Source organism: Maylandia zebra, linkage group LG11 (assembly GCF_041146795.1).
Source record: "Maylandia zebra isolate NMK-2024a linkage group LG11, Mzebra_GT3a, whole genome shotgun sequence".
NCBI lineage: Eukaryota > Metazoa > Chordata > Actinopteri > Cichliformes > Cichlidae > Maylandia > Maylandia zebra.
Window position 1 is genome coordinate 11,989,330 of NC_135177.1, and position 12,713 is coordinate 12,002,042.

At 38.9% G+C, this 12,713-nt stretch overlaps 1 protein-coding gene across 2 annotated transcripts; it reads right to left on the reverse strand.

Annotated features, from left to right (window-relative positions):
* Nucleotides 1–1,595: 1,595 nt before the first annotated feature.
* On the reverse strand, nucleotides 1,596–7,364 carry LOC112435075 (C-C chemokine receptor type 2-like). Of its 2 annotated transcripts, XM_076889788.1 has the most exons (4): nucleotides 7,227–7,364; nucleotides 4,460–4,614; nucleotides 3,375–3,509; nucleotides 1,596–3,161 (listed from the first exon to the last, which is right to left on the reverse strand). In XM_076889788.1, exons 2-4 carry the CDS (start codon nucleotides 4,464–4,466, stop codon nucleotides 2,263–2,265), a joined length of 1,041 nt encoding a protein of 346 aa, XP_076745903.1. In that variant the 5' UTR covers nucleotides 4,467–4,614; nucleotides 7,227–7,364; the 3' UTR covers nucleotides 1,596–2,262. The 2 variants fall into 2 exon arrangements, with proteins under 2 accessions (XP_076745903.1, XP_076745904.1); XM_076889789.1 differs by lacking the exon at nucleotides 4,460–4,614.
* Nucleotides 7,365–12,713: the final 5,349 nt, after the last annotated feature.

The following is a 12,713-nucleotide window of genomic DNA, read 5'->3' on the forward strand; positions in this document are numbered from 1 at the left end:
TTCCTTCTCTCACCCCAACCGGTCGCAGCAGATGGCCCCGCCCCTCCCTGAGCCTGGTTCTGCCGGAGGTTTCTTCCTGTTAAAAGGGAGTTTTTCCTTCGCCCTGTCGCCAAAGTGCTTGTTCATAGGGGGTCATATGATTGTTTTTCTCTTCTACCTTACAATATAAAGCACCTTGAGGTGACTGTTGTTGTGATTTGGTGCTATATAAATAAAATTGAACTGAATTGAATTGAAATTCTAGTTCCATGCTGACGTGATAGCATCGTGCAGTTGCTGTAGATTTGGTGGCAGCACATTCATAAAGACAAACCTCCAGTTCAGCCACATCCCAAAGCTGGTCTGGTGGATTTAGGCTGTGGTGGCTGTGGAAGCCTTTTGAGCACATTGAGCTTGTCATGTAAATATAATAGTGTGAGGTTATTTGAACGCACACTTGGTGGGTGTTCCTGCTGGAATCAGGAATTAGAAGATTAAAACAGTCATGAAGAGTTGCATATAGTCAACAGCAATACTCAGGATGCTCAGTTGGTGCTGAGGGTCACAAACATTTCCATGAAAATATCCCCCACACCATTACACCACCAGCAGCACCATGAACTGTTGATACAAGGAAGGATCGATCCATCCTTTCATGTTGTCTACACCAAATTCTAACATCTGGCATCATGTCCCTGCCATCCAAGTATGGCAGCAGAACTCAAGAATAATATGAACTGACAGCATTTTCCAGTCTTCAGTTGTCCAAACTATGTAGTGCAAACTGCTGCCTCAGTTTCTTGATCTGTTGATAAGAATGGCATCCAGTGTGGTCTTCTTTGGCACAAATAATCACATCATGTTCATTGTAACTTTAACTGAAATCCACTTTCTTCCCTATTATGATGCTCGCTTTAAACTTCAGCAGGTTGACTAGACCATGTCTGCAGGTCTAAATGCTCTGAGTTGCTGCCATGTGATTGGCTGATTAAATATTTGTGTTCATGTGCAGTTGAACGAGCAAGTTTTTATGTGTGCAGTAAATGTATAACTTTGTTTTTGCATGGAACAGTTTAAACTTGTATTTGGGGATGCAGTGACACACTTTGGTTATTTTGGCAAAGCTGTCACTCATATTGTTTGAACCTTTTTTTTAACATACTGTATATGAACATATGAAATCCACCTTTTCTTTTATGCTTACATGGAACAAACATTATGTTCAGATTGCTGAACTATTTAGTCAGGAACTTTTGATGCAGCGAAGAAGACTTCTTCATTTTTCGTTTTGAAAGACTCATCAGAAAGATTAATTTAATTGTATGCAAATAAGGTTTTTTTCCATTAGCATTAATATGAAATAGAAAAAAAGAGAGGGGAAATGTGTACAATTGATTATGGTGCCATGTATTAGATCATGCTGCTGTTTTACGATAGTGAAGAATTACCTGCATAGTAAAACTAATCTGAGACATCTTCTCTCTTTTCATGACTGTGTACAGAATTTGTCATTGCAGTAACAGTGAGAAATAAAAGAATATGTTCACTGCAAATATTCTTCTCCGAATGAACAATGCACTTCATGACCTTCATCTAATGTAAGCGGAGGACCTGCTGTATCATTTATTGTCTTAACAAAGCGATAATACAAAATCAGGATAGGAGTCAACTCCACAGGCAAATAGCGACAAATACAAGGAACCATAACATAATACAACAAACAAAACAACTATAAAAGGCTGAACATTAGAAAACAATGTGGAAGTAGGTAGAAATGTGAATAACAGTAAGACAGTGTGCACATTTTGTACAATCGAGATCTGAAAGAGTTGTATGCTCTTTTTGGTGTGTTTCTGCAAACATGTAAGGCTCATAAAAGATGTCTGAAGAAGTAAGCAAACTGTTACAGGTTGCTATAAAACAGCAGGTACGGTTTAACAGACCAGCAAGTTTAATTTAACCTGAGCAGAAGAAGGAAGAGCATTAGAGTCGAAGGTGATTAAGATTCTGTAAATCGGCAGTGCTAACGCACAATAAAGGCACGAGAGAAGTATTGAGTACATTTACAATCTAACCGTCAGGGGAGAAAAAAAAGATTGCTGTAAATTCAAAAGGTCCAAAAGTGTAGAGACACATTTTGAAGGTGCCACACAGGTGAAGAACACTGTGGTATGTGTCAAATAATGCTCCCAAATGAAGAAAACAAACATGAACATGGCACGGTCTGCAGTAATAACAGGGTGAAACATTCATGACAAAATACTTACAACTGCCCTCCACCTTCTACAGTTTAAAAGAGGAGGTGATTTCAGAGCCCCTGGACATAACTGAGCTCCTCCTGAATGAGCTGTCTGTCAGATCTCTGCTGTAACCAGGCACCAACTTTTTCAGCAGCTGCAAGGCTCGTCTCATAAACTTCTCTCCCACAAAAGCATAAATGATGGGATTCAGACAGCAGTGAGTGTAAGCTAAGGCTTCGGTCACTGTTATAGACAGCCTTATATTTTCATCCAAGACTTTATCATTGAGGATTATTTCTTTTTCCAGGAGGAACTTCAGGAAAAGGGAAATGTTATACGGAGCCCAGAGTAAGAAAAATACAACCACTATACAGATGATCAGCTTGACGATGCGGTGCCTCTTTGCTGTCCTCATGCTCATCAGTGTGGGGATGATTCTGGAGTAGCAACCTACCATCACCAGCACGGGAATCACGAGACCCAGCACATTTGTGGTGAACAGGCTGTAACGCTCCCAGACTTTGCTCTCCTCGGGATAGTCACACTCCACTCCTTGGGATTCCTGTTCTTTTGCCTTTCTGAAGATAAAATCCGGCAGAGAGACAAACAAGCTCAGCATCCAAACGAGCACGGTCAGAATGATGGAAGCCCTCTTTGTGCGATAACGTGCAACCCTGTGAGCGTGCACGATGATCATGTAGCGGTCCAGCGTCATGACAACCATGAAGAAGATGCTGCTGAAGAAGCCAATGTGGTGAGACCCGGAGATCAAACGGCACATGAAGTCTCCAAAAGTCCACTGGCCAACCCTGACATAGTGAGAGTAGAATGGCAGCATGAAGACGAAGAGGAGGTCAGAGAGAGCCAGGTTGAAGAGGCAGATGTCTGTCAGGTTGCACTGATTGCGATGCTTCACCAGGACACACACCACTAGTCCGTTACCTTTGGAAGAAAATACACAATAAGTGTAAATGTCACACTGTTACATGTTGAACAACATTCTCTCTTTCCCGTTTCATCTGTGTGTCTCACATACACACACCTGCATACATATTTTAAAGTATGCAAAATGGAAATTCCCAGAAAAGGAGGTCTGTGCAATGTGTAGTAACAATCCATAATCTCCACAGCATACACACAAGAGGACACACCTACCTATGAATCCCATGATGAAAACCAAACTGTAGAGAGTGGTGAGAAACACTTTGTTAAAGTCCTTTACATCACCCATGTAGGTAGGAGTAAAGCCTGTGTTGTTCTCAGAGTAATAATAGGATGTGGTGTTTTCTTCTGCAGAAAGAAAGAGAAAGATTTACTATTATTAGTTTTTATATTAATTTCAGCACAGGCTACGACAGTTAAGATGCAAAACAGTATATCAAAGACTTCTTTACTGCTTTAAACACATGCTACCGTTAGAGGTTAACTGGATTTATTTTCGAATGCTCATTGCATCAAAGTGTTAGGTTTGGTTTCGTAATGCCGTTTCAACCCTTATCAAGTGCAGCCTGAATTTCCAACCTATTGCTGATGACATGTTTCTGTTTTAAAGGAGGTTTTCCTTTGCTATGAGCACCACAAATAATCCATACACGTCTGCTGGTTTGGCCCCCCAGGGAGTTGACAGTGGGGGTGATTTTGCCACCTATTGGTGCTCATTGGTACTCCGTCCTTGGGAACATTATCATTGAGCCAAAACTTTATAAAAACAGGATTTAATCTGAAAACTGGTTTTATGAGGATTCAAATTCATTACATGGTATACAGCTATAAATCTAGGACAGACTATTTCATTTACTTTGTTTATCTATCTTATTATGATTTTTCATGTAGACTTGTTTTTTGCTGTGTTTTTTGGCACATTTGAAATTTTTCTATACTATTACTGGGATTTTACAAAATTACTATTAGAATTATTCTGAAAGTAACAGATACATGGTTGGAGATAACAGCAGCTGTAAAAGTCATATTAAGGCATTGTGGCAGTGAATAACTTTTATATGTTTTCATCTACTAATAAAAAACAACAGTAAAAATAAGATTTCTAGATTAAAGATGAAATTAGAAATCATGAAGTAGCTTTGACATAGTTTCAGTCACAGTATTTGGTTTTAGATCTCTGTGACAATGCGTGCAGCTTTGAACACTACACTTTATAACCCAAGTAAATTTCCAAGAGCTCTGTAAAACATGACACTTTAAATAGTCTAAATTGTGGATTACTGTTGAAAGATAATTACCTGACATTGTGATATCTCAGTGATGGCTCATCCAACCAGGTCCAGTCAAGAATTACACTTCAAGGCTCCCTTTCCCCGTTTACTGATGTGATCCCTTTAGATGTGCAGAAATGAACTAACTATCAAAAGTTCTGCAGTCCCCTATTGATGAGAACCTAAAAGGGGAAGAAAGATGTTGCTTCCTGTACATCCCCAAATCTGATCTTTATCAGGAGTCTGCCCTAAATCTAGACTGCCAGAAAATGGTTCAAAGCACAACACAGCAAATGGTGACACAAATTCACACCTTCAGAAAATGACTGCACGTTATCTCTTAAAGTGACAGAAGGTTTATTATTATTAATATTGTTACTATTTTTATTTGTTTTTCTTCTTTGACTCATTAAGGATACTGCTCAGTATCATACATTGTGCACTTACAGGAGACTTTAGCCATTGTGCCTCACTAATACTGGTTTGGACCCACTTTTACCTTCAACAGGTGCTGCAAACATTCCTCAGAGATTTTGGTTCATGTTGATGTAATAGCATCGTGCAGTTGCTGTAGATTTGGTGGCTGCACATTTATAAAGACAAACCTCCAGCTAAGCCACATCCCAAAGCTGGTCTGTTAGATTTATGGCTGTGAAAGCTATTTGAGTACCATTGAGTGTCTTCTGCTGCTGTAGTTCATCTAGATCAATGTATATTATACATTCAGAGATGCTCTTCTATACTTTGGTTGTAACCAGTGTTGGTCAAGTTACTTGAAAAAAGTAATCAGTAACTAATTACTGATTACTTCCCCCCACTTTCTACATAATCCATCATACAAAATTTAATCAAATGGAAAAGTCTCTTTTTTTTTTAACTTGTTTTATCAGTTTTAATCTTTTAACTTTATGCATCAAGCAAAAATTTAATTATATGCAACATTCTCTGACTTGAATAAATTAGTTTAACATTTAAACCTATTTTCTACACATTCCAGCACATAAAATAAAATATTTTTTGTGTTTACACTCACTCTTTCAAATAGATGCAAGTAAAACACAGCAGGAAATAAATAAAGTCAAAGACTCAGCGGTCCTGTTGCTCTATTTTCACCTGTAAAGCAGGACTAGGGTAGGCGGAGGTTTACCCTGGTGCAGGTGTGCTGCGGTCAGTTGAAGAATCCGCGAGTTTCTCTGTGAATTTCCCATTATGTCGTTGCGCACTTGGTGCTTGCTTGGAAGTTTAGCGGTTTTTTTCGCTGTAAAAAGAAGTTTTCTTCCCATGCACGATGGACGCTAATGTTTTTGTCACTTTTTATGGAATCAAACTCAAAGGTCAGTACTTCCACGCTTTAAACGCTGCACGCTCATATTCTCTCCCGCAATCGATATGTGATCCATTGTTGATCTGCACACAGCTGTTGTCACCAACACAGCTGTCGTGACACATTCTCGCAAAAAATCACCGTTTTAGTAACGCAGTAACTAGGGGTGCAACGATACACAAAATTCACGGTTCGGTTCGATACTTTGGTGTCACGGTTCGATATTTTTTCGATACAAAAAAAATGTTCATGCATTTTTTATTTGTCATTTATTAAAATTATAAATATATATTTTAACTCAAAAGTACAGTTTTTAAATTTAACCCTAACCCTTGTGCGTGTTTTTTATTTTGACAGCGAATGCGCACCTGCGGACCACTTATGTGCAGCCCTGGTTATTTAGCTCATCATATTGCAGCCACAGAAATTATTTTGTCCATGAAACCATAAAGCTGCACTTTCTTTTTGCCTTATAGTCTGATTTGTCATAACTTCTCCGTTTTGTGGTAAGCTTTTCTTTGGCTGTCACTTCTTCACCCTGACCTGTCTTATTTGGCTCAGCAGAACTGAAATGCTTTTACACACGCACTCACATAAGCTCAGCGATTCTCTGCGCGATCAACCTCTCACATGTTTAAGCTTGCTGCGGGAGATTTCACTTGTCATGTTTGCATAGTAAGCTACCAATTAATAAGACGATGTCAGAGGAATTGGTGCACAAATTATCATCACTCACAGATCAGTGCTGTCGCTCTCTATACACAGTTCGCACGATTGCAAAGTGAAAGCAAAAAAACAAGCGCAAATTCAAACGCGACTTCAATATGTCACATATTGACAGTGGCTCACCGATGCCAATGACATAATTACCCAGCTACATTTCTGAAAGAATGCAAAAGCATTGACATATATTTTTCCTACAATAGCCCGACGGGCAGGGAAGAGATAGATTTTGGTAGCCCGACTGAAAAAATCGCTAGCTCCGGGACGTCGGGCTAGCGATATTGCGAGCCCTGTATCTGATTGAGGAATCACTCATCTTTGGAAAAGAGAGTTTATTACAGAGAAATGTCTCTTTCCAAAATAAAAGCTATACTATCCGCTTCTTCTGGGCTATATTCTCAGCAGCATAAGGAGAATCATGTGCTAACAGCTGTCTAAATGACTCGGCTAAAGTTAGTAGCATGCTTGTTGTATTTGTCTTTGCACTAGGATGATGTCGGCGTAAATGTGCAGTCATATTCGTTGTGTTCCCACTAGTGCTTTCAGGTTAATCTCGTTGAAATGACCTTAACGCCACAACACGGCAAATCTCCGTTAACGAGCTACCGCCGATCGCTCCGTGCATGGGGCTAGACGGCCAACACGTTAACGAGCTAACTGCGCTAACACACTAGTTCACACCAATGTAATTGAGCATTGCATGGCACATCCAACATACTGTTTTACTTTAGTCCATGACGCGCTTACCTTCAGGGTCATACGTCACATGAAAACCAAAATAATTCCAAACGCCAGATCTGAATGAGGTTCAATTTGCCTGTTACAAGGAGAGCTTAACTTCTGTCTCGCTAGCTTGCCCTGCGCTCTTCCTTCTGACTATGCTGTCTGTGTTGAGCGCTCAGTGAATCTGCATTCGACTACTCCGCCTAGGCTGCACTGTCGAGCCTAGGCGGAGTAGTCGAATGCAGATTCACTGAGCGCTCAACACAGACAGCATCGTCAGAAGGAAAATTGATAAAATAAATTACAAATGTTGTATTGTTCGATACATATGCGTACCGAACCGAAAGCACTGTATCGAACGGTTCAATATCGATACGAATATCGTTGCACCCCTAGCAGTAACGCAGCGTTCCTACGGGAAAGTAACTGTAATCTAATTACCGTTTTTGCAATAGTAATCCCTTACTTTACTCGTTACTTGAAAAAAAGTAATCAGATTACAGTAATGTGTTACAAGTAACGCATTACTGCCCATCTCTGGTTGTAACAAGTTTTTATTTGAGTTAATGTTGCAATCTTACCAGCTCAACGATAACTGGCTGTATATTGTTTCTTTTCTGGACCATTTTCTGTAAACACTAGAGATGGTTGCACACTTAAATATTCAAATCAGCCCCTCTGGCACAAATAATCACATCATGTTCATTGTAACTTTAACTGAAATCCACTTCCTTCCCTATTATGATGCTCGCTTTAAACTTCAGCAGGTTGACTTGACCATGTCTGCAGGTCTAAATGCTCTGAGTTGCTGCCATGTGATTGGCTGATTAAATATTTGTGTTCATGTGCAGTTGAACGGGCAACTTTTCTTTGCATGGAATAGTTTAAACTTGTATTTGGGTGTGACACACTTTGGAGCTGTCACTCGTAATTTTTGAATCTATATTAACATACTGTACATGAAAAATATATAATCCTCAAATTATTTGAATCTTACAAAAAACGAACATTATGTTCAGATTGCTGAACTGTTTAAATTTTTATTCCTATGAGAAAGCCCTCTCCATCTTTTCTTCTGAAAGACTCATTCTTGTTTTTAAAGAAAGATTAGGTTGATTTTATGCAATGACTTCTACTGTTGCTGCTTATGCTTCAATTTAATTTACCCACAACAAGGTGTTTTCTGAGAAGTGACATTTTTGTACAAATAAGAGGCAGAAAAAAGAAAGTAAAAAATGTTATCAGGTGAAGAGTTTGTTTGTTGTTTTTTCCAAGCGTGATAAATGCATGTCAAAAAACTCACCTGCCCTCCACCTTCTATCCTTTTAAATGGTAAATGGCCTGTATGGCACCAACTTCTTCAGCAGCTGCAAGGCTCAGCAGTGAGTATAAGCTAAGGTCTCAGTTACTGTTATCGACAGCCTTACATTTTTGGACCAGGTTTCATCATTGAGGATTATTTCTCTTTCCCGAAGGAACTTCAGGAAAATGGTAAATGGCCTGTATTTGTATAGCGCTTTAGGGAAATGTTATATGGGGCCCAGAGTAGGAAAAATACAACCACTATACAGATGATCAGCTTGACAATCTTCTTTGCAGTCCTCATGTTTACCAGCCAGCAAGGGAATCACGAGACTCAGCACATTTGTGGTGAACAAATCATAACGCTCCCATATCATAACGCTTTCTTCAGGATAGTCACACTCCACTCCTTGGGATTCCTGTTCTTTTGCCTTTCTAAAGATAAAATCTGGCAGAGACACAAACAAGCTCAGGATCCAAACGAGCACGGTCAGAATGATGGAAGCCCTCATTGTGCGAACCCTGTGAACGTGCACAATAATCGTGTAGCAATCCAGCGTCATGACAACCATGAAGGTGAATAGGCTGTAATGCTGGTGCAATATTTCTTTCGGTCTCCTTTTCAATGATTTTCCACACAGATCTTTTTTTTCTTTTTGCATACCATGATATTATGTAACTTGACAACTATCTTATTAAAATAGTATTCATATATTGAGTAGCTTCAAAAAATACATGTTTGCGGGTGAGATGATTGTAGATGTTAGCAGATATAAAGGACACCTTCAAAGCAATTGTGGCAGTGCGTATCTTTTTACTTTTCACAAAAGATGTTAAAATCAAAAGATCTTTAGACGATATAAAACAGAAAACATGAATTATGGTATAATTTCAGTTGCAACATTAGGATTTCTGTATTACTGTTAAAATGTATTCACCCAACATATCTCAGTGGTGTCTTTTCCAACCACGTGAAGTCAGGAATTGCACTTCAGCTGCTTTTTTCGGTTTTACTGTTGTTATCCTATTAGATATGTAGAAATGAACAATCTGTCTCACTGTCAGCAGTCTGATAAAGAAGAGCACAAAACAGAAATGCAGAATTCGCTTCCTGTACGTGCCCAAGTGAGATCGTTATCAGGAGTCTGTTCAACATCTAGACAGACAAAAAATACTTCAAAGAACAACGAAGCATGCAGTGACACAAATTGACACCTTCACAAAATGACTGCTGGTTTTTACCTAATGTGTCACAAAGTTTAATATTATCATTTTCACTACTGTTATTATTTGTTTCTTCTTCTTCTTGGTCTCATGGTCACATCACTGCTGCACAGCATAGACTCTACGCTCACAGGATACTTTAGTTACTTATAATGTAGATGCAGCAAGCTGCTGAATGTATTTCTCTGAGATTTTCACGATGGTTCATTGTAGCATGTCTCAAGCTACAGGAAACTCCAGCATGATGCTGCAGACACAGTGTTTGCTGGCCAACACGTGACCTTGTTATTGCGTAGTTTGACTGATTACTGTCGTGCTGCTTTCATATAGCAGCTATATGAAAGCAGCATCTATATTATAGATCCAATCACTCTGTTCAGTCTTCTCTCTCTCCCCACCCACACCCATCCCAGCTTGCTACTGCTTTAAATATGGAAAAGACCTGACCTGTGCCAGCTAGCCTGCCCTGCCACTGACCCCAAAACTCGCTACAATACCTCTTCCCTGCAGCTGAGCCACAAGCCACACTTCACCACCAGGGAGCCTAAGCTACTGTAGCCATTCTAATGCTCTAATAACGTTTGACTGATGTACACCCCTCCCTTATCAGCTGGAACAAAATGGCCTTAGCCCTATGCTCAAGGCATCACTATGGAGAACAGTTTAGGGGACACTGTTCTGTACCCTAAACTAGATTCGGGGCAGCCCTCCAGGTGAAGGTGGTCAGAGGGCTGGTCAGTTCCACAAAGTTAGGTACAAACCTGTGGTAATAACCGGCCAGCCCCAGAAACTGCCTCACCTCTTTTGTTGTCTTGGGATCCAGCAGGTCCCTACTTGTCTTTAGAGCATCTCAAAACATTATTTATTTTTTGTTTTTTTGAAAATACTTCTTAAATGTTCTGAGTGTATTTTAACATCTTATCAGGAATTAAAGACCTAAAGTTGAGTTTAACTACTTGACTTACTTAACTACTCATAACTGTGTGAAAGAACATACTCACTGCAAATGTATTCTCAGAATGAACAATGGACTTCTTCAATATGACTCCACTTTATGACGCTCATTTGAAGTAAGTTCAAGATCTGCATTATCATTCATTGTTTTCAGAAAACAAAATCAGGATACCAGTTAAATGGATGCTTGGCTTGAATCAACTCAAGTGGAAAGTTAATGACAAATATAAGAACCATAACCAAAAAGAAGTGTATAAGGCTATGCATCCGAAAGTAATGGGGAACTAGATAGAAATATCTGAATGACAGCAAGACAAAGTGCAGGTCTTCTAAAGAAAAAGATCTGATGTCTTTGTATGCTTATTTTGGTTTGTTTGTTTGAACTTGTAGGCTCAAAAAAATGTGTGAGAAATCAAACGCTTTCAGGTTGCTATAAACAAATGATGACAAAGTATCCAATACACTTGAAATTCGTAAAAGAAATTAGCATTTTATAAATAATGAGCATTTACATCTGAAATCTTGTAAGATATAATAGTATATACATATATACTTACTTCCCCTTTCGCCCCTCTACCAAAGGCCTGGGAGCTCAAGGGTCCTGCATAGTATCTTAGCTGTTCCTAGGACTGCGCTCTTCTGGACAGAGATCTCCAATGCTGTTCCTGGGATCTGCTGGAGCCACTTGCCTAATTTGGGAGTCACCACACCTAGTACTCCGATTACCACTGGGTCCTTCCATGATTGTTCCTCACCTTCCTCCTCATTCTTTGGTTTCTGCTGCCAGAGGTATTCACTGAGCACGCGATCGTTTAAAGTCAGACTGCTGACTTTAACAGTCTTAAAGTCAGCAGTCTGATGATGAGGAGTACAAAAAAACAAAAAGCAGATTTCACTTCCTGCATGTGCTTAAGTGAGATCATTGCAAATACTTCAAAGAACAACACAGCATATGGTGACACAAATTCACACCTTACAAAATGACTGCTGGTTTTTACACAACGTATGAGAGAGTTTATTATTATCGTTTTCATAAATATTATTATTTGTTTCTTCCTCTTCTTGGTCTCACTGTCGAAGATTCTACACTTACAGCACAATTTAGCACAAACGTTTTCTATTCTGATGCTTACCATGAACTTCAGGAGGTCAACTGGACCTCATGTGCATGTCTAAATGCTCCGAGTTGCTGCCACGTGATTGGCTGATTAGATATTTGCGTTCATGTGCAGTTGAAAAGGCATGTTTTGTTCTTTTTATATGAGGAGTAAGTGTATACTCATGCTCTCTTTTAATAACATGCTATATGTTAAAATATGAAATCTCCAAATTATTTGATTCTACATGAAAAAACCCATTATTTTTAAATTACTGAACTATTATTCCCAGGTAATTCTTGATGCAGTGGCAAAAACATTTATTTTTACATCTAGAAGACTCGTCGTGTCTTTATTCTTTTTTTTTAAAGATTAATTTAATTTTACGAGATGAAGTCGCTTGTTGCTGCTTTTCCTGAAATGTCCTTCCCCAGATAAAGAGTTGTTTTGTTTGTTTCTTTTTTTTTTCAGATATACTTCTTTAAAAAATCTATAATACTAATCTGTATAAACAACAGTAATTAGAAAGCTTAACTTGATCAACTTTCCCTGAATATTCTAACTGTTTATGAAATCCACCTCCACTAATGGTCGTCTATATGACATCATGCTGCTGTTTTATGAATGTGAACAACTACCTCCATCTCAAAGAACTTTTGATCTTCTTTCTTTTCATCACTGTTTACAGAATTTCTCATTGCAATAACAATAAGAAACAAACAAACATGTTAATAACAAAACTTCTTCTCAAAAGGAATAATGTACTTCTCCAGTGTGACAATCCACTTGATGACCTTCTTTGACATAAGTTCAATATCTGCAGTATCATTTATTGTCTTCATAAAGCTATAATACAAAATGAGGATAAGAGATGATTGGATGCCTGACTCCAATCAGCTCCATTGGCAAACAATGACAAATACAAGGAACCACA

What these genes read in the sequence shown, in the direction of transcription:
- LOC112435075 (XM_076889788.1), bottom strand. An exon ending in TTTCATCATGGGATTCATAG is followed by an intron (nt 3,162 to 3,374) that starts GTAGGTGTGTCC and finishes TTTCTTCCAAAG; the next exon opens with GTAACGGACTAGTGGTGTGT.